The sequence below is a fragment of the Callithrix jacchus genome, chromosome 12 (genome assembly GCF_049354715.1).
Source record: "Callithrix jacchus isolate 240 chromosome 12, calJac240_pri, whole genome shotgun sequence".
NCBI lineage: Eukaryota > Metazoa > Chordata > Mammalia > Primates > Cebidae > Callithrix > Callithrix jacchus.
The window spans coordinates 40139403-40162138 of NC_133513.1; the positions used below are offsets into that span (position 1 = coordinate 40139403).

Here is a 22736-nt window from a genome sequence, read left to right on the forward strand (position 1 = left end):
TACCAGGCAGTGACAGCCACCCTGGAGAAGAGGAAGAAGGCCAAGACCCACTACCAGAAGAAGAAACAGCTCATGAAAAAGGTGGAGAAGAACATGGAGAAGAAAGCTGACAAATTCACAGAGGCCCTCAGGACTCATAAGCCCAATAAAGGCTGCTTGTAAAAATGAAACAAACAGAAAGAAAAAAAAAACCTGATATTTTGAGCAGACTTTAAAAATTAATGATAAAGGATATTCGAATGAAACAATTGACAAATTTGATCCACAAGACATAAATAGAACATCAAACCTAACACTCTGAGAACATGCATTATTTCCAAGTACATGTGGAATATTTATGAAATTGAGGGCCATGAAGTCAACCTCAACTAATTTCAAAGGATGAGAACCCAGATAGTCCACCTTCTTTCACCTTGAGAGAGTGAGAAGCAAATAGCCAAGATGACCAGAAACACTGTAACAACAGAAATTCAAACACTTAGGAGTCAACTATAAATTGTAAGGGAAATTAGAAAAAGATTTCATACTAAGTGACATTGAAAATAAAACTTATGAATTACAGATAAATTTATACATAAAAAGAAGATGGAAATAGACATCCAAGTTAAGAAAAAGAACACCAGAATAAGCCCAAAGGTAGAAGAAAATGATAATTTAAAAATATATAGGAAAAACAGGAAACGTCAAAAGGGGGTTCACAGACATACTGAAAAGTAAACATCTGTGAATCGTGCGGAAGCAGAGCAAGCAAGGAAGACACAGATAAATAGTGTTAGAAAGGAGACACAGAACACACAAGGGATGCTCAGAAGAGTGGCAGGGAGCCATCGTGAGCAGCCAGATGCCCGCAAATGGAAACTTCGATGAAATGGGAAAATCAGTTTGCAAAATAACAAACCAAGAGTAATTCAGGAACAAATAGAAGTGCATTCTCACGAGAATAAATTTTCTTACAAGGAAACACCAGGCCCACAAAGATTTAGTGGCAAGTTCTATCACATTAGCTAAGGAACGAAAATAATCTTTACATAAACCCTTCTTTAGCATAGAAGAGAAGCACAGTCCAATCCATGCTATGATGCTAGCATAAATTTGACAAGAAAAGTCTCCAAGAAAGGAGTATGAAAAGCTAAACTCCTGAATATCAGTGCAAAAATCCTTTTCAAAGATTCGTGCATCAAATTCAGCAGTACATAAATTATGAATGAGTTGGTTTGTGCCGGAATGCAAGATTAACCTTCCTAGCATTCCAAGATTAGCAAACCACTTCGTTAGCCAGATTAACAAAAAAATCATAATTATCTCAGTGTGTGGAGATTTAACATGCATCCCTCTCTCTACCATCCCCAACACTGATGCCTAGCAAATGAGGCACTCAGGATAAAAATTCAGTGTCTTTCGGAAGGATAATTTACTGCAGTATTAACGGGTGTTCTGTTATTTCTACTTTGGAGGAATGGAAAAACACACCAACTGTTGCTGTTGTGTTCTTTCATTTTCCCTCCTACCCCAAGAGGGGTGGGGTACAGATGGTTCTTTGTGCTCTCTTGCTTTAGTGGAATTCTCTATTATAAACATGATAGTAAAAAGTTGTTTACTGAAGTCTGAACCCATTGAGGTGTCTGGCCTGAGGAAGTAAGGAGAGCAATTGTCTTTGTTAGGGTGTAAAAGCAGCAAGGAAGAACAGAAAGAGTTCCATAACTGGGGTGAACAGTGGTTTGTGTCCTGAAGATCAAAGGATCTCACCCCACTCTTGGCAGCACCCTGGGGAGGAGATAAAACCTCATAAGGCCAAGGTTGCCTGACATGCCCAAGGATGCCAGTCCAGGCACCAGGCTCCCTGGGACAGTAGAGCTCCCAAAGGAGAAGGTGAGTGCATCAGCGGGGTCCTGCCCTCGGTTCCCAGGCATCCCGTAGTCCTCCCTGGTTCTCATGTGACTCAACAGCATCTTCCAGCCCAGTACTGACTCAGATTGAATTTTCTGTCAGTTCCCAAGATAGAAGAGTGTGAAATCAGAAGTAACTTGCTTTGAAGAAGTGGAGATCACGTGACATTTCTGCACACCCATTCTGTATCTGAGCCTTCCCACCAACTACACATGCGTGAGGTATTAGCGTGAAAATGGCAGACAGAGATGCACTGAAAACACACTGGTAGAAGCTACCTCTCCTCCAGGCCTGGCCACTGCTTGAAGTTGCCTTGGGGGTCACTGCCAGCTTCTCCCTTCTGAGCATCTACAACTGGCCCCTGCTTGGCCCTCAGGGATGCCTTCAGGTCCCCGCGCAGGTGGAGGGTGCCGCTGGCCATGCTGTCCAGAAAGCCCAGGATCTGAAGGCAGCTCTGTATCCAAGGTGGGAGTGAGCTGCTGGAGGAAAAGGCAGTGCCCAGCAAATCCACAAATGGCCTGGCCTTCATGTCCGCCCAGGAGCACAGTGGGGCGCCCTCTTCCTCCAGGGCTCCAAAACAGCCCAGCAGGCAGAGGTCCTCAGCCAGCTTCTCAAAGAGCCCGTTCCTCCTGAAGAAGTCGCTGTTGACAGGATCCCTGTGCAGCGCTGCAGACACAGCACAGAGAGTGTACAACACCAGCTCCAGGGTCTGTTGGGAAGACACTGCTTCCCATGCCGGCAGCGGGGGCTCCTGGAGGGAGCCTTCCAGGTCAGAGAGCAGGGACAGGAGTCCATTGAACCCGCTGGAGATTCTGAAGGCAGCACGGCCCTTGGGGGTCTCCAGGATCCGGAGCAGAGACTGAAATACCAAGCAAATCAAAATGAGTGCACTCCAGGAGGCAGATTAACCCTGAGCTCACACATATTCCTGCCAGAACTGCCCACTCCCTGTTCCCTCCTCAACACCTTCAGGCCAACAAGCTACAGGAAGGATGATTCTGAAAAGCTGAGATGTCCATATTGTTCCTCTTTCCATTTAGGTTTTTCCTGTATAGCTACTTAACTAATCTATAGGGTTGATTTAACTGTCCTGTATTCTGACTTGAATGCATCTCTTTTCAGAAAGTGTCTTCTGTCCTGTATCTCATCTTCAGCCCAGGTTGAGTGCTCACCCATCCCCCTCCCATTCCCTGATTAAAACTCTCAAGATACTCTACTGAAGCAACTTGAAAATCGTCTCAGCTCTCCACCAGACTGAAGCTCCATGAGAAGGGAACCATATCTAGCTTCCTTACTACTGTGGAACACTGCACACACTTAATGACAATTTGCTGAATGAGTGGGATGAACCTTCTCTGATACTGTACGGGAGACACACATTGAAAACCTAGTAGAAGCAGCTCGTTACTCCTTATCTCCTTCTCTGTGCAAGCACGGCTTTATCTGTTCTATTAAATGAGGGGAAACAGTAAAATGAATCAACTTAAAATGTGGTATGAAAAGAATGTGTCAGGCAGAGAAGAGAAACCTGCAATGGCATGAAATGCATATGTGTAACACATAGCACAGGCCAGGTGTGCAGAAAGCAGTTAGGCCACTGATGATAGCATACACCGTGGAATCCACCACCCTCCAGATCACTGAGAGTTTTACTGGCCCGCAAAACTTTCATTTCTTCTAAAATCAAACTTTTCTTGGGCACTTACTTACTTGAGTCCAGTGCATGGTGTACTCTAGGTAACCAATACATGCTATTGGAAGGAAGGAGGGAGGAAGAGGGCAGGGAGGCTACATTTAAGCAGTTCTTATTCTGTGCTTCATCTAAATGTGAAAAACACATGGACGATTTCAAATACGTATTAAAAGCCTGTAATTTTTGCTACTTATTTATTGACCAGATAAATTGCGCTGGACCCCATCTAAAACTCAGGCATGTGATGTGGGCTTCCTAGAGAGTGGCCCACCTTGTGGGTTCATTAGTAGATTGCGGAGAGAGGTGTGAATTGTTTTATCTTTTCAGATAGTTAATGCTCTAGTGAGCCAGGGAATGGGATCGTCTGAGCAGGCACAGTTTGGAGTCAGTTTCAGGAGGCCAGAGACAAGGTTCAAAGAGAAAAAATAAAAGAGAAACTCCCTATTTGGGGAGGGGTGATGCTGTGACTTAAATGTATGGTTTAGGTGACAATCTGTAGTATGACACATGGAAGTTAGTGTAAAAGAGAACACTGTTAGCTGAGAAAAACAGGAAGGAAGGGACTGGATGTTTACATTATTTCTAGTAAACAGAAACAGTAAAGTTACAGGTGACTCTTAAACATGAAGTCATATACTTTGGGAGAGAAAGGTAATTTTTCAGCTCCAGCTCCATCTCTCTCTTTTTTTTTTTTTTTGAGACAGTCTTGTTCCGTTGCCCAGGCTGGAGTGCAATAGCAGGAATCACGGCTCAATGCAACCTCTGCCTCCCCAGTTCAAGCAATTCTCCTGCCTCAGCCTCCCAAGCATCCAGCTCCATCTCTTAAACGCTGGCACCATAACCTAACAGTGGTGTTTACTTGAAACAATAGAATGTGTGTTTCGACCACTCAGATTTTGTTCTCTAATGTTAGATTCCACTACAGGAAACCTGAGCTGCTGGGCAAGTAGTGAGTCTCATGTTTCAGAGAACACAAGAGGAGACTGGACTCTCTTGGTGAACACAGGCGAAGATTCTTTCAAATATGAAGATAAAAGGCAGCCAAGGATCTGTGTAAAGGGCTTCCAGGGTCCCATCTATTATGTTTCCAGAAATTTAAAAACCAAAACAGATTGCAGTTACTAGGAGAATCTATGAAAGGCCAAAGTCCATCATTATATTCAAAATGGACAAATAACATAAAGCAAGGTAGAAAGATTCATCCTTACCAGTATAGCTCAATTGATCTTTTCCCAGTTATAGAAAAAGAGAATGCGCTACTTACAGTGATTAGATCAATGATCCCCCACCACATCTCAGAAGGACACTGGGGGGAACTGAATTGCCGTTTTCTCTTTGAAAGAAACTCAGCATCAGAGTCACCCACTAAAGGAGGCAGTCAAGTCTGAATTGTGGCAGAGACTTAAGGGAAATGGACTTCCCAGGCTGCCTGAAAGACAAGGGCAATGATACTGCTTTCTCCTCCTGAGGTTGTGGCCTAATTCTTTCTGAATTTGGCTGAAAACCCAGGGAAGTTGAACGTTTGTACACACCGTCAAAGCAATGCATGCAGATTGCTGGAGTCTGTTCCTCCAGGATGGTGGTACTCAGTGTGTGTATATGGAAGCCCAGGCTTAGGTTGGGCAAGGCCTTTCCCTGTGTAGACAGAGTCATGGCAGCTGCCTGTCCCTGCCCCACCCAGGAGACCCTGGGGCCAGGAAACACTAAGGCAGCTATGGTGCATCTGTGCCTGCTTTGTGTGAGCAACTCACTCCCAATAAAATGCTATTTCTGTGTCTGAGTTGGAAACTCACTCCAACCTTGACGTGTGTGTGGTGGTTTCGGTCCCTCCCTTCTAACTGATAATCCATACCAAAAGCTGTTCACTACGATGAGGTACAGCACACGTCTGAATCTGACCTCATGCCTGATCACGTGACACATGCCATGAAAAGTCCATCAGTCACAAAGACATCAGGAAATCTTAAGCTCTACAATGCTAAACAGACTAAATTTATGTGAGTGCTTTCAATGGCTCTAAGACCTCCAGGAGCTTTGTTTAAGGCAAATGGAATGAATAAGCACTTCTATTTGTCACATAACACATGAAAAAACAAATACCAGGAAAAGAGAATGATTAAAAAACAAAACTAATCACATTACAGACAATTGCCTGAGTGCTGATCACTATAAACCCCTCTTCTCTCAAGGAACCCCCTCCCAATTCAATTGTCCAATTTGATGCCAAATATTGCTCAAAAGGACTTCATCATTCAAAGAACATTGAAACAGATATTTTAAAAAGCAAAGCAACCCAATAGTCGCCCTCATTATGATCTGTGTCTCTCAGCGGGTTTGTCACCTGTAATTCCTAGATGGTTATTTTCTTTTCCTCCTGCTGGGAGGGAGAGGAGGAAGGAATGGCTGTCCTTAATTGTTGCTTTGTTTGATTTATTAAATTCAGAATCATTATCTAAAATGGGGGTAATCTCATTAGAACTTAGACTCCTCTATTATTTCTTGGGATGGGGTTAATTTCATATTTGCAGAGTCATAAAGTAAAGAGTCCAAAATCCAATTACAAAGGCTTAATTTCATAGCAACTAAAGAGAAACATTTCTATCATAAAGGAAAATAAATACTTTGCTACTTCGGGAAACGATTTGTCAGGAACCGGGAGTCTAGGAGGAGGGTCTCCATTACTGTCACTCAACTTTGCATGATAATGCATCACACAGGGTTTCCAGTCTGTGGAAGGGAGTAAATTTAATCAGCTGAAGTCAAAGTAATCAGGCTGGGGTTGACACATTTCAAGAAAGGTCAGCGTTAAGCACATTTTCTCATCCTAACTCAGTTACCATGTCATCGTCTCTGAGTTAGTATTCCTCCAGCTTGAATCTATAAAATGGATGTCTGCTGCAAAGTGCTAACTACATTAGGGCTAACAGGATTTATTTCACATTCTATTATTTGTTATTCCTCATAATTTTCCATGTGTCATGCTGGAAGACCGGTGAGGTAATACAATTAAGCTCAGAGTTGAACAGCTAAATGTATATTAGCAAATCAATCTGAATTTGTGCATAACCCAATCACAGTCCCACTGGTCAAGGAGAGGAAATTCATTTGCTTACATTATTCTTTAACTCAGTTATCATTTGCCAGAATTAGGTGGTGAAGTCACATGTGCTTCAGTGTTGGTATGGAGGTGCCACTGGTGTTTGAAATAATTGACCTAAGTTGCTTCTCCAGAGTGGCTGGCAGATAGGCCACAGGGAAGGGATGCAGAGTGATGCCATGCTGTGAAAACACTTGGGAGACGGGAAATCTTTATCAGAGGGGGTGCCCTCTCATCCCACTCAGACACACTTTGTAGAAACAGACCCTATGGACAGAGTTGACCCCACCTTCTAAAGAGAGAGATTTAGCCAGAAATAGTTCACTTAACATCTTTGTTCCAAAGTTTCAGAGGGTTCCCATGATAATTTAGAAACAAATGTAGATCTCACATCTGATTCCAGCAAACCTTCACCACTTGCTCATGTGACTCAGTGGTGAGCGAGTCTGGAAGAGGCACCATTCCTCCCAGCTGCCCCCTGGAGCAGCCGTGTAACAGCCCTGGCCCTTGGAGAACAATGCCAGCTCCTGGGGCCTCCAACTGCCCAGCAGTGACTTGGTACCCAGAGAGAAGACAGCACACTGAATACAGGCTATGACTTTGTTAAATAAGCTCACCAGTGTTCTTCCCTTATGTGCTCTCTTGATAACTGTGATTCTGCAATGATATTGAATCTGTAAAACACCATAATGACTTTACATTATTAATTCTAGAAATTTAGTCCTATTGCCCAAGAGTTGACATTCCAATATGATGCCTCTGGGCTACAGACTAAACAAAAGGAACTTTCTATGAGCAAAGCAGAGCACTCTTTTCTACATTGAACACAAAAATTCTTTTACTCTCCAAGCAAAGCAAAAGCAAAACTTCCCTCTCTGTGGGTCTGTTTGGCTTTTGATATGGCACTGTCAGAAACAATTATTCACCCATAGACCTGACTGATTAGGACATGGCTTCCCTGTTCCTAACCTATCAGAATGTGCCAGTCAAGCTGATCAAGGATATATGAAAGAAAATGCACCAAACAGCACAATGAAGTGAAAAGTTCTCTCAGTTTTCAGTTGCCTGCCTTAGATTCAAACTCAACTTCACCATTTAGCAGTTGTGCAATACTAATTTGGCCAATGAAGCTCTCTGGATGTCTCTCTGCCTGTAACATTAGGACATTGTACCACATGAATCAGGTCATTCCTAGCTCCAGTATTTTATTTATTTTTGATATATCTCTCCCTTACCCTACTCTTTGCTTTACCCATCGCTCTCAGTCTCCTTACCTCAAATAATCATGGGATTCAAGTGTCTTTTAAAATATATTTACCTTTCCTTTTTTTTGTTTCATACAAATCACTTTCACTGTCCTATGGCCCTCTCATTAAATCACTGACTGGGTTCTTGTCATCTGTGAAACATGATAATTATGGTCATGACACCACTTTTGAATGGGCCATGTGATGCTTTGGCCACACCAATCATTGCTGACTTAGGCCACAAAATACCTGGAACAGCTCATGTCAAAGTCTCACATCAAATATGCAGAGAAATAAAGTAAGTATGATGAACCAAACACCATTTGCTAAAAGTTAAAAAGTTCTTATGTATACATAGGCATAACTAAGTAAGTTAGATTGATGATTGACCTAATTTTGGAAATCAGAGCAACTTCACTTCTTTTTAAATTCACCAACAGTCAAGTATATCATGTTAATGAAACATGAGCACATTGGCCAGGCACAGTGGTCCACATCTGTGATCCAAGCAATTGGGGAGGCTGAGGTAGGAGGACTGCTTGAGGACACAAGTTGAAGACCAGAGTAGGTAACATAACAAAATCCCATCTGTACAAAGAATACAAAAATTCGCCAGGCTTAGTGGAGCATGCCTGTAGTTCTAGCTACTTAGGAGGCTGAGGTGAATCACTCAGGTGATCCTTTTTAAAACTCATAAACCCACAAAAGCAATGTAGAAAAAGGAACATCCACAAAACTGAAAGTTGTAAGGCAGAAGAGATGGTAAGAATATTTGTAATATGTATTGAACTATTTTAAGACAACTTGATGAATGTAAACAATATTACAAAAACATACACTTATCTCTGTGGCCCAAACATGATAACCAGGCCTTGCTTGTCCCTTTGTGCCCAGTGTTTCCACATCTCTAACTGGCTTTTGCTTCTTTTTTACTGCTCACAGATTCTCTCCCCGGTGGGTCTTCCTCAACCAGGTAAGGCAGCATTGGTCTCTCCTACTTCTGTGTTCCCGTAGCAACCTGAACTCTGTGTCTAACCAATGCATCTAACACACTGCAGTGTAACTATTGTTTACTTATTAGCACCAGGCTCTGAGCTGCCAGATGCCAAGGGCTGTATCACATTTGACCATAAGTCCCAGGTACTCTTCATCAGCCCTGGTAATGGGTACATGCTCGATAAATGCTGATCAAATCAACAAGGCACCTACTTGGCCATTGCAGATTTGAGCTGCACTTCTACAGTTTACAGTGTCATGGGAAGCAGCCGCCTAGCCAGGAAATACATTTCCCAGCATCCCTTGCATCCAGGCAAGTCCTGCCCAAAGTTCTTCCTAAAGAAAATTGGACAGAAAACACATGCCAGTTCCAGGCCTGAATGAAAATGCCTTCTGCAGTTCCCCACGGTCTGTCTTCCCTTGTCTGCTGCCCAAGTTAGATGCCCAGGTGATTGCAGTTCCTGAATGATGGTCGCCAATCATTGATTGGACTACATGTTGGAAAGAAATTTCTAATGTGCCAGGCTACTGAAGATGTGGGTTTATTTGTATAGCACCTGAAACTACCTAATACAAGGTACTGCCTACCACATACAGTGGCCAACTGGATTAAGTGAATATGAATGCATGAGGAAATGTGGATCACTTGGTGCATATTCATAGGAAAGCCAATCTCAAAGGAGGACTTGAAATCACCTTCAGGAGATCCAGTTTCAGCTGCAGCTCCCCCTGAGTGGACGAGCACAGAGCGCCCACGATGATGCTCATGTACTCCTCGGCGTTGATGGCTGAGAGCTGCTCCAAGATGCTGAGCGAGGTCTCCCGGTAGCACTCGTCATCCAGGAAGATCTTGATGAAGGGCACCATGCCGTGGTCTTTCAGGACAACTAAGAACCAGACAGACAGGGCCAGGGAGGGGGCCTTGCCACTTCAGTTTCAATCAAAAGGAAAGCTTTTTCTTACAATTTTCAAAGTTAGTTTTGCCACTTTTTCATGTTTCTCTTTTGTTCGCTGGTACATTTTTTGGTACTCTATACCAATGTTAAACTGAGAAGCAGAATAAAGAAACTATGAATCTGACCTTTTTTTTTTTTTTTTTTTTTTTTTTGAAAAACTGCTTTCTTCTCCAACGAGAATCTAAGATTGGAAAAAAAAAAAATGACTAACAACTCCCCATAGGAGATAAGTTCAAGATGGGAGAAATAAGTTTAAGAGATCTATTGTACAACATGGTGACTAAAGTTAATAACAGTGTCATGAATTCTTGGGGTAAAAAAGAAAAAAAATAGAAACCTAAGTAATAAAAACTTTAACTAGATCTACCTCTCTCCTGATTTCCCCATAATTTCCTCCTCAGGGCCAGTGAAAATTTTCTCTCTTTTCTCTGCCAAAATTCATATAGAAAGCAAGCCACAATTTAAGCTAAGAGCATATTTAATTTCTAGATAGTTCCTTGGGGGAGAAAATTAAAGGAATCTGACTGGCAGTATGTTTTTGTTTAAAAGTAATTCCAAGTACTTTTCCCCAGGATTGATATTGGAGTAATCCACGTGGAATAAAAACTAGGAGGCAACTGGATCCTTCAAATGGCTTGAGGAGGATCTGAGAAGACAGGATTTGTCCAACTATAGGCTAAGTACCCCCGACACAGAAATCACCTTGAAAGCCTGTTTAAAAGTAGATTCCTGAGCTCCACCTCTAATGACTATTAATTAAAGGTCTGGACATGAACCTAGGAATATGCATTTACCAGCGCCTCTGGGGAACCTTTCACAGACTAAATGTTAAAGACTCTCTGCCATAATGAAATAATATTTTTTTTTACATTTGGTATAGTTAGTCTATGAGGCTAAAGATGAAGACACCTAAATCACCAAGCCCAAAACCACTGATATGACATTGTTGGTGTGTCTGTGTCATATTATACATAAATATATATACATATATATGAAGATATATATACACACATATATATGAAGATATAGATACACATATATACATATATATATATAGACACACTTATATATATAAAAGAAAATTTGAATGGATTAAATTGCTAAGTCCATCATGTCTGGGAGCATAACAAATTGCATTCCTTTAAAATGACAGCTTTCTTTGTCTGTATTTTACTCTTCAGATCTAAAACATAAAAAAGCATCTATAGTCAGTGCAGCAGGACACTAATAAATTTCACTTGAAAAGAGGAGAGGGGGCTAATTATTTAGATAAGATAATTTAATTTAATTTAGATAATGCTAGTTTTAACATAGTCTTTTTGTCATCAACTTTATTTAGCAAGCTTAGAAGTAAAAGGTGTCAACAAAGGTACAGCATCTATAGATTTACTGATGATCACTGAACATCAGCCAGCAGATGGACATTAGCCACAGCTAACACTGTGTATTGGTTATTCCTTGAATATAACCTGTGAGCACTGACATAAAGCAGTGATGAGGCGAAGCTGGTACCATCCTTACCTGCATTTCTCACTGAGCCTTTCAGAAGTGTGAGTACAGTCCTCAGCATCACACAGGTGAGTTCTCTTTCCGGATCCTGAATCCCAGGCGTGGACACGTTGTTTCCTGCCATATTGAAGAAGCAACAACAAAAAAATTGAAGTACATGTCATATGACCCCAAATCTCCAACTCCAGCTTTCTATCCTCATAAGGAGATGTGAATATAATGCTTTCATCATAAGGGAGTGCGTATCCCAATTAGTAAGATAGAAGGCAATTACCCCCTACATCAGGGGTTTTCTATCTTGAGCACATCAGCATTCTCTACGGGGCTTATTTTGTTAAAACCCAGAGCCCCATGCTGGGTTCCATCCCCAGAATTTCTGATTTAGTAGTTCTTGGACAGGGTTCTATAATTTCTGTTTCTGACAAATTTCAAGTGATGCTGATGGGGCTGGCCAGGGACTGCTCTTTGAGAAGCATTGTCCCGGATGATACGCAGAGCCCTGTCTTCTTAATTTTCCTTTGACCACTCTTAGAGTTTGCCATTCACCATTGGGAGAGATGACTGCCTGCTCATGCCTGAGCCATGGGGAAGCTCAAGAGAATCTGGAGTAAACAGGTGATCCCAGTAGACCCACGAGGGCGGAACCAGATCTCTATATTCACCTTGAATCCCCATGTCAGAAAAGTGCCTGACACATATTGGAAGCTCAATAGTTATTTGGGGAATGAATTAATGAATGAATGAAAATAGAGTTTATAAACCAGGAGACACAGTACCTAAGAAACAACAAAATACATTTAACAATAGAAAGTACAAAGTAAGACTAGATGCGTGAGCTCACAAAAGAGTTCAGATTCTCCTAGGAATGGTCATGAGTTTGGAATTGGATTTAAAAGCAAATTCAGTGTTAGTCTGCTGAAAAGCAATACCAGCTAAGATAACACAGAACCACTAGACAAAGAGACTGTGCAAAGACTTCTCATTTAAACACCAAGGAAAGCGGAGGAAGCACTGCATTAACTTCATTCATGATGGGACTTAAGGCCAGAAGTTACTAAGCAGTAGAAAGTAGCTCAGAGTATTTTCCAGGGCTAGGCCCAGAGGCTCAGACACACAAACCATCCCTTTGGCTCATCCTCCGCAGTCCTGATCCTGTTTGCAAACACTTCCAGGGAGGGGCTAGGTCTGTCCTGGCCTCCATAAGGTGCCTGAGCTCTTCCCTGGGTGTCTGCCTCAGTCTATCACAGTAGCACTGGAACTATAGGGACAAGGCGACTGATGTTTCTTGAGCCCTTGTTATGTACCAGGCACAGCAGTGGGTCCTCCTCAGAGATTCCCTCATTTAAATCTCACAACACTCTAATGATGTCACATTGTTACCCTGTTTCACCGAAGAAGACACAGCCCATAGGGGCTAAGTCACTTTCTCGGGATCACTCAGTTTGTCAGCAGCATGGCTAGGATTCCAGCCCTTAGCTCCGTCCCCTCAGAGAGGCCCAGAAAACAGACTGGTGACCTTGGCTTAAGTCTGAAGCAGAATTCCAGAAGCAGCCAAAGGCTAGAGAGCTCCCTGACACTTCCAGCCAGTGTAATGGGAGAAGGAGAAGGAGTGGAGGGAAGGTGGGGAGAGGTAATCGTCCAGATTCTTGTGTCCCGGGGTCCCTCCTCTAGGATGATTTCCCAGACCAGCAGGTGTAGACAGACTGAGGGAAAGACCAGCGGAGCTGGGGAAGGAACTTTGCTTCCTATTGGAAAGTCAGTGGAGATGGGAGTTAAAGACAACCATGTAGAGTGACTACAGCAGGATATGTGGTGGGGGACATGGTGAGGCAGGGCAAGAACCCAACCGCTGAGCCACCATGCACGCTTGTGAGACCCTAAAGCCCTAGGGGAGCAGCAGAGGCTGTTAAGGTTGAGACTCCAGGGTGTAGGGGCCAAGTTAGGGGAAAGGGGGTGTTGCCAAGGAGCCACAGGTGTACAGCCCAGCAGGGCACCAAGACTTAGAGGCACATGCTGGGCCAGCAAGACCCCAGGGAGCTCTCTCCCAATGGGAGACCACTGAGCCAACAGTGCAAAATGAGCAGCATGAGCTAGGCAGCTGTGTCCCAGCAGATCCCAGAAGGGCCCCCAGACCTCAGGCCTCTCCAAGCTCCCATTCCTGAGGACCTGTCAGACTCCTGCAGTCTCCCTGTCTGCACACCCACACAATGTCTAGATACCTAAAACCCGGGAATTCACAAGGCCTGAGTTAGCCCCAGGTTCACCCATCCCTTTAGCTTCCTCATGGGAAGACTGGGAGGCTGACTGTTTTTTGTGAAACTGTGTTCCCAAAGAACACAGTTCTCAGTGACATGGGCATGCTCACTTTCTGTTACACTGATGGGCAGCCAAGTTGGCCCAAAGACCAGGCCTGGCTGACAGTGACCCCTGCCCATCCCTCCCAATGTGCCCAGCGGCACCTGACTTCCTCATGATCTTGGCTTGCTTCCGAAGCTGTGCCAGCAGCAGGCCCAGGAGCCCTGAGTCCCGGAAGATGTCAGTGAAGAGTGGGTCTCCACCGGCGATGCTGAGGATGCTCTGCAGGGCCATGAGGGTGCAGGATGGCCCAGGGTTCTCCTTGATCAGATGCTGCACCTTTCGCAGGATCTCATGGGGCACATAGTGCAGCTCAAACACCAGGGCCTCCAGCAGCTGGAAGAAGTATGCCTGCACAGGGGCTGGCTTCAGGGGCATGATCTCTACAAACTGAGAGATGGGCTGCAGGGTCCACTCCAGCAGGAAGAAGTTTCGAGCATTCCAGGTCCACATGGTCCTGATGGCCGACAAGACTTGTGTGCAGAGGACAGAGTCACTGGCTTTGTGGAAAACATTCTGCAGGACCTGGAAGGCCTGAAGATTCTTAACAGTCACTCCTGCAGAGAAAAACAAGAATGACCTTGCAAGTCATTTCTCCTGCCTGTTTATACAAATAGATGTTTCATTACTAAGAGGACATGCCATTTGAAGTTTCTGTGTCCTAACTCCTGTGGGCACATGTCTATCAGAAGTCCAGAAAAGCCAGCCACCTGGGGTGTGACGAAGGCTGGTGGGGCATAGTCCGAGATGCACTCAAACTGTGGCCACTCTGAACTGACATGTGCCATGAAGGTCAAGTACACATTAGATTTAAAAAAGATAACACAAGGGAAATAACACAAAATATCTTATTGACAACCATTTGTATTGACCATACATTAAGATGGTAATATTTGGGATATATTGAATTAAATAAAATATATTATAAAAAATACTTTAACTTATTTCTTCTTGTTTAAAGTTAAAATTACATTTAAAATAATAGAACAGGCCTTGCATTTTATTTCCATTGCACAGCATTGGGCTAGGAGGATTGGTTTCAATGGATTAAAATTAAATGATGTTGGAGATTACTGGCAGAGTCAGTTTTGTTTCTAGACAAACTGATAAATAAATACACTTTCCTGACCCACTTCCACCTTTTCCTCCAGCTTGAAGGTTAAGCCTCATTCTCTCTCCCCTAGGAGACACTTTGTCAGAAAGCTCCCTGCCTCCAGCCTTCTCTGCCTCAGACACCAGAGATGTTTATGAAACCCCTTTTTGATCCAGGCACTGACTAAACTATGTCTGCGCCCCGGTGCATTGCTGCATCCCATCCAGTGGCCCTTCTTAACCTGAGCCCTGCAGCATTGCAGCCTCCCTGCAACTGTTCTGCAGCAGCTCTAATTTCCCAGACTCACCCAGCCATCCAGGCCACCATTTACTCCTCAGACTGTCATTTCTGCCTTTAAATTTTCTCCCTTCATTTCAACCTAGACAACCCACACTTAGCCTTAAAAACTCCCTCCAGCAGGCCCTCTGTTCGGGATTTCCTGACTGAGCCACCTCGGGTCATAGCTGTGCCTCGGGTCATGGGCATTTCTTAGCCAATTCTCCAGCAGACTAGGGGTCAGGGATGTGTGACAGTCTCTACAGAGGAATTTTAGGGAGCAGACACCTGGCCTGTTCACACTGGCACCCAGCATGGGGCAGAGTGCCTACCACACAGAAAGTATTCGTGCCTGCTAATTGAGTTCATCAGTCAATCAATGTCTCAAAGTACTGAGAAGTCACTGACTCTGAGCCTGGATGGCTGTTCTAGGGCCATCGGCCCCCATTATATAAGCAAATGTTATAGAGTAAATCATACCAGAGGTGAAGAAGAGAACTAGAGGCTGCCTCCATTATTTGAGAAAGTCTTTGTCTTTATTAAGCAGTGTTTCTGCCAAGTCTCATGGGAGACATTCATAACCTCCCCAAAGATTGTGGCATAATCAGAGTCTACTGAACCAATGAAAGGTATAAAAAAATCAGAAGACCCTCTGTAGCCTTGTCAGGACTCAGCACTGACTCTTCTGGCCAGCCAGACACAAGAAGGACCCACCAGATGCCTCATGATGGAACTTGAAGCCTTCAAGCTGAGGGTAAGTGACACTGTCAAACACCTTCAGCTCTGACCTCCCACAGGTCGTCAGCCACACCACCAGCCCAAGGAGCTCCTCCAGGTGCGGGTCCACTTCGCTCTGGGTCAGCTCGTCGTACCTGGGGGTCAGATGAGGTCAGCAAACTGTACTCCCTGGATGGAGCAGCCACATGTGTGCATGGTACTCTTGGGGAGACAGAGGGAAGGCAGATCTGCAAGCTGAGAAAGACCCCACAGTCTGCACCAGTGGCAAGCCAGAAGCAAGGGAGCACCCTGGATAAACACCACTCTGCAGACGTCAGTCTTAGATCAGAACCTGTGAAAAGCTATAGCATCTGCTCACAGGAAAGTCACTTTCCATGGCTGGACCCCGAAAAGACATGTGCTTAGGGCATCAGCAGATCAGGGCACCTCCAAATGAGAATGCAATATAATAGTTCAACATTGCAACCAAAGGGTGTGGAAGATAGTCAGACTTCCTTGTGCTTACTTAAAGGTTGAGTGTGGCTTTTGTACTTTAATTATGAGCAGGTGGCTGTCCTGCTCCTCTTGTGGAGAAGGCCTCTCAAGTCTTATTCCAGCCCTGCCATTTCCAGAGGAAAAGTGCTTATGGCATGACTTCAGTTAAGGCAGAAAGGAAAGCCAATGAGCCCACATGGTCCTTGGCGCTCCCTGGACCAGGCTCCTGTCCCCTCCCCTGCCTTCCACAAGAAGTCTGGGGAAAACTCAACACTCAATGAACCAAAAAATAGTTCAGGAAATGCTATGACACAGATCTCTGTGGGGGTCATAGTCAGCTGGTCACAGCCCAGACTAATGCAAAAAGTGGGATGCCCAGAGCGGCATTTGCACTTAGCGTCGCTCTGGAGGAAGGTGCAAGGGTATTGCCATTTAATCACATCCTTCTGGACTCTCGGTGGACCAAGGGACCTCAGCTCCCTCATCCAAGTCACCACATGTGAGCTCAAGGCCTGGCTCTGTAGGAAAAGGTGTGAAGTGCGGTAGTAGCTCCTCAGAGGAGAAGGGTGTCTTATACTCGATGAGCAAAGCCCACGTGGCCTTGCCCTGAAGTGGCTTCCACAAGAGGAGCAGTAGAGTTTGGGCCATCACAGCATTTCTCTGATTTCCATCCCTTGCTCTCTCTAATCCCTGGGCCCCACCCAAAGATGATACGGCAAGGCAGAGTGGAAAGTAAGGAGCCAGCCCAGCCCCTGCTGAACAGTGTCTGGGCTTGGGTTTCCCATGTTTCAAGGATTTCAGAAAGAGGTAGTTCACTTGGGAGCTGATCCCAGAAAACACTAGTAAGCGAGAGGCCGTGTGAGACAGGGAAGGGAAGGAAACCAAGTGCCTCATGGGGCCACTGGAGCTAATCCTTCTGGGGAGCTCTGGAGGCCACACAGAGAGAGCCCACCCAAAGGCAGCTGTGCTGGGTGCACACCCATCAGCTCCTTCAGTCATTGGTGGACAGCTGTTCCTGAAGGTGGTTCATTTCCAGACCTTTCCAGCCCTCCAAGCACACAGGCAGGGCAGCTGACAGCAGTGCCAGAAGCCCTCCAACAGTCAGGGCTTCTGTTTGGGTTCTGATTGGTGAAAATCAGGCCAACAGGCATGCAGGTGACAGGTGCCTACAAGTAAACTTTGTAAAACAACTGATTCTCTAAGGAAGTGGTCCCCATGCCTCTCTGCACAACGAATCACTTTTGCAATAAGAGGTCTATCTGACCATGCCCTATGGAGCTATATCTATTTTTCTCCAAAGCACCCCAATGATTCTGAGGACCAAGGCTTTGGTGGTCCTGTGATCTCCCCCCACCAAACACAGTCAGCCACTTACCGAAGTAACACCTTGAGCAGCAGAGGATAGCCCTCTGAATTCTCAAACTCCAGGAACAGAGCTGAGGAGACGGGGTAGGAATCCTTCACGAATCCCAGGATCAGGCTTACAGCCTCGCTCACCTCAGGGGCAGGGAGTGTGTCCGTGAGCCTGGAGAGGTTCTGGAGGGAGAGTCTGACACAGTCTGTGGCTGCAGGAGGAAAGCACAGACCTGCTGAGCTAGGAAACAAGAGCTTCCCTGCAATGGTCCACCTCCCTCCTCTACTTCAAACAACATGTCAGGACATGAATGGAAATTAATCCAAAACATGTTCTGCTGGCTCTTGGATCAAGAAGACTGCCCCAGAGAAAGTGCCATCCTGACAGCCACACGCTGCAAGCCCAGCAGGTGACGCAGGAGAGGAAGGCAGCCCCTCAGCCCTCTGTCCCTAATTCTCAGCAGAAGGGAGAGTCCAGGTCCATTAGATAATGAGATGTAAAATGCAAGACCTGAGCTCATTTCAGACCTTAAGGAGGCAATGCTGGAGCTGAGAATAAATTAGCTTGATGAAAAGTGCAGGGAAGGATGTATGAACACGTGGGAGGCAGTGGGTGGAAAGATAGGGTGCTTTGGATACTGAAGAGGCCAGGGGATTGGAACACTGAAGTGTGGCCCAGGGAGAGAAAAAGGGGTGTGGCTTATTTTTAGAAGGCCCAGCCGTGGGGCTTAATGGCTACTCCCACCAGAGTGGTGCCAGAGCCAGGGGAAGATTTGAGTTTGAAGAAAGAGGCCCTCAGATTTGCATTTGGATGGATCACTGTTTTAGAAACTTCTCATCAAGGAAAACCTCTTCTGAGAGCTGGGTAAGGCAATCCAGTGAATCAGAAAAAGTACTTATGAGATAACGCAAGCTCAGCCTCTCAGCTGCGAGGACTCAGAGGAGCTGCAAAGAATCACAACAATCCAATAAGATCAGCAGTATTATTGTCCCTATTTTACAGATGAGAGAACTGAGGCACCCCAATGGTTAAGTGCCTGAGGTCACTCAACTATGAGGACAGAGCCAGAGTCCATTCCTGGCTGTGTGGCTCCAGAGTCTTTGGCCTTAACCCCTATACATGGTTCCTAAGATAGAAATGAGGGTGCTGGATTAAACCATGTTTAAGTTTGAAGTTGCATTCTCTTCTTCACTAGATGAATAGCCTTGAAAAATTCTTCTAATACTCTTAATCTCTATTTCCCCATTGCAAAATGGCATTAAGAGCTATCTCAAAGAAACAAGCACAAATGCTTGTTTGTACACACATGTACAAATGGGCACAGCACAGTCTGATTGGTAGTATGTGCGCAGTGAAATCCTCTTTCCCTCCTTCTTCCATTGGAGCAGAAAAATGAACAAGAAAAGCACTTTTATGAAGGGAGCCAAGCAATGTAGAATTATCTCCTGGGCATGGCTGCCCATTCATCTCTTCTTTGGTCCCAGAATTCTATAGAGGCTGCAAGACCATCCCACGACTCATATAAAGTGATCCCTCAGGCTTTGCTCTGAGTTCAAGGGAAGCCCTTCCGTGGCCCACAGCCCACACCTAGTCTCCCAGGCCATACCCTGCAGGTACTGGATGATGCTGAGGTTCTGGGCCTTGGAGATTGCTCTCAGCACACAGAAGGTGGGCTCCTTCCAGAAGCAGCAGCTGTGCTCCCGAAGGCAGGTTGTGGCAATCAGCAGAGACTGCAGCTCGCTTCCTGAGAGGAGTCCCTCCAGGCCCTGAGAGTCACTGCAAATATTGAGCAACATCTAAAAAAGAAGAAGATAAACAGCCAAGGAGACCTGGTTAGGAAGCCTCCTTCCTCGGAAAGATTTATTCCCTACTTCTCTGGAGCACTGATGGGCATGTCTCAGTGGGAAGGATGGGATTGCATGGGATCACCCTCTGCTCTAGACCAGCAGGTCAACAGAGGCCCCTAGGAAAGGGTGGTAGGGCCTGGGGCTCCAGTCTGACCACATCAGCCCTATACAAGTAATTGTTATCCCTTCCAAATCAGAATAATAAATAAGTAATTGACTTTGTATCATTTTAATGGAACTACCAAAAAATGTCACCCACAATTAAGGTATGGAATTAACTGGACCCTGAGCTATTAAAAAGGGAAGTGTTTTAGAATTCCTCAGTGACACTCAGACTCTACTTCTCCATAAGTCAGCACATAACCTCCTAACTGGGTTCCTTGTTTCCACCAATTTCCTCTCCTGATGGCTGACAGAGGGACTTACAAAAGCTTCCTCTCCACGTGGGATAAAATCCCAGCACTGCCTTCTCACCCACTTTATCCACTCCCTTGGGTTCTCAGTGGTCCAACAGGACCTGCTGCCAGTGTGGCAAATATCACAAGCTCTTTCCATGGGAATGAAGGCATTTGCTCCTTCTAGGCTGATACAGAGAGAAGCTGGGCAACGTGGACCTCAGCTGCAGGTCCCATTTCCCTGCCTACCTTGCAGGTAGGTGTGGCCACGTGACCAAGGTCTCACCTGTGCCTGGGCTTGCATGGCCATTTCTCTGCTCCTCTCCACTTCCTCCACCCCAACAGGCCAGGCTGCCTCCTCTGACCCTGTCAACCCTCAGCTCTCTGGTTAAATACAATGTCCTCAGAAGAGACTCCACTGATTCTCTAACACAGATCACAGCCTCTCACCCTTATCGCCCAGCACACCTTTGGCTTTACCTACATAGCACTTAAAAAATTGCTAACTACTGCACTGCAGCCTGGGCAACAGAGCAAAGCCCATCTCTGTTTTTTTTTTTTTTTTTTTTTTTTTTTTTAATTGCTGACTACACACTTGTCCCTGGATCATTTTCCCCTTGTTTGGCTTCTTCACCCTTCTGTCACCTCTCAAAGTGAAGCCCTATGCTTGCTGCAGTAACTGTAGGTGTGGCTTAGAGCTTCGCACAGTAGGGGCTCCATACATTTTTGTGAAAGTAACAGAAACCCTTAAGGAATGTAGGTGTGGTCTATTCCCTGTAGCACACATTCTGTCCACACACACAGGACTTCAAAGGCAGACCCTACACTACTTCCCTGCAGGGCACCTAAAAGCCACACAGTAAACATTTGTGAAAGTGTGTGGTGCGGTGTCCTGGCCTCTGCTTAGAATATGATTTACATACAAGCAGATAATACCTACATTTCAACAATTGCAACTCAGAGGGTAACCCACTTTAATGGAACCTGCCAGAACTCAGGCACTACCCTCTGGAAATGAAGAACGGGCTTGGGAATTTGTCTAATGTGGATGCTAATGTGGACACGTATGTACCATGGACAGCTGCATTTGGGAATTCACTGAACAGTCACAAGCACCTGCTCTGTGTGAGACACTGCAGACACTGGACACATAGTGACAGGCCCCATGGTCCTCCATACCCTCCCTCACAAGCTCAGGGAGCAGGAAGGATTTTCTGGAGAGCTCAGAGTCTCAGAAGCTGATAAAGCAAAAACTGCCCAGAAGTGGACAGGGGGAGAAGATGAGAAGTTAGTCAGTCAAAGAGAAGAAGAAAGATGGGGAATGACAGAATAAAATCATGTTTGATATTTAGAGGCCTGAGATGTCTTCTGAGAGGAAGGAAAGAGGTGCTGAGAACAGGTAAGTGCAAGTTTACTCAAGGGTGCCAATCTCAGCCCCAGCCAAGACCTCTGTGACCCCAGACCCCATGCTCACTCACCATGCCTCAGTTTCTACAGACCGAGGATGACAACACTACTTACAGATGTATCCTGGGATGGCAGAGAGGGCTCATGCAGGTGACCCATGTGAGGTCATGGCACAGGGGTGGGTACAAAACTAATACTGAGAAAAAAATTGGCTACTGTATAGCTAGTGGTACAGACTGTGCTTGTTAACAGAGGAGAAGGGGGCAGAGAGGAGGTTCCAGATGCCACGGAGGGCGGGCAGGACTCGAGAATGCAGACTGGAGGAGGGGAGCTGGGTGGGTGCAAGGAAGCGAAGTGCAGGGACAAGGGACATTTCTGGGAGACAGCAAGAGAGGGGACAGTGCTGCAGGGACAAGATGAGGTGCAGAGAAGAGGAGGCAATTCATTTTCCAACCATGCAGGCCATGCAGAGCATGAGGGCGGGAGGTGAGGGGCAGGGGAGACTGGACCCTCTGGGAGAGCAGAGGAGCTTGGGAAACAGGGCTGAGAAAGATGAAAACATCTCCAGGAAGCATCGGAGAGTCTATCCCCAAAGTGAAATTTTGACCCAGGGAGATGGAGGCCCTCCTTGAACTCACCTGCACAAACATCCTTTGAACTTGAACATCACTCTCAAAAAGCTCATCTTTGTCCAGAGGAAAGACAAAGAAGAGGTAAAGGCATTGTAGGAGCAGGGCTGGAAGCCCAGACTCAGCAACCCTACCCAGCGTCTCCTGCAAAAGAAGAGCACATGTGACCCCAGGTAGCAAGACAGCAGAAGCAGGTCAGCGCAGACCCAGGAGCAGGCCCCTGCAACCATTTCAGTGGGGCTGGAGGACAGTCCCTCTAAGCTCCAGTCCTCAAGTGTGAAATGCTGACAACCAGAGGATGCACCTAGGGTGGCTGTGATGATTTAGTTTATATAAAGTGCCTACTATGTGCTCCATAGCTCCTTTATAAGATTCATAGATAGAAAGAAGGAAGAAAGGAAGGCAGGGAGGTAGGGTGGGTGGAAAGGAGGGAAAAGGAGAGGGAATATAGAGATGAGAATACAAGGGCTTCCTAGCAAATCCTACTGGGTGACTGTGGTCCAGGGCCTCCTGACTAGGAGGTGGTCCGGGGACTCATGATTAGGAAGGAAAAGCAATCTGGAGGGGAGGTTGATAATATGTGTGTGAACCACAGAGGTGAGGACCTGATCAGGCCCCTCCCTGCCCTCTCATCTAGATCCCAGACAGATCTCATCAAGGTCCAAACAGTCTAATAGGAGATGACTGACAATCAGCCAGCATCTCAACTAAATAGCTCAGGGCTGCCAGACAGAAGTCAAGAGGACAGGAAGTCTGCACAGATGGAGACCAGCTCCCAGGAGC

The 22736-nt window shown here is 45.5% G+C and overlaps 1 protein-coding gene across 5 annotated transcripts in view; it reads right to left on the minus strand.

Moving 5' to 3' along the window:
* The window catches only part of WDFY4 (WDFY family member 4), a 285801-nt gene that overhangs the window by 225831 nt on the left and 37234 nt on the right, over positions 1–22736 (minus strand). For all 5 annotated transcript variants that reach the window (XR_013524374.1, XM_035267709.3, XM_078343959.1 and 2 more), the window contains 8 exons: positions 21963–22097; positions 19282–19471; positions 17697–17886; positions 15824–15981; positions 13845–14297; positions 11398–11502; positions 9617–9807; positions 2166–2746 (listed from right to left, as the gene is read on the minus strand). Coding sequence is in view for 4 of the 5 variants with exons in the window: in XM_035267709.3 (XP_035123600.3) it covers positions 2166–2746; positions 9617–9807; positions 11398–11502; positions 13845–14297; positions 15824–15981; positions 17697–17886; positions 19282–19471; positions 21963–22097 (2003 nt within the window). In the remaining variant the exon portion in view is untranslated. The remainder of the gene's footprint in view (positions 1–2165; positions 2747–9616; positions 9808–11397; positions 11503–13844; positions 14298–15823; positions 15982–17696; positions 17887–19281; positions 19472–21962; positions 22098–22736) is intronic.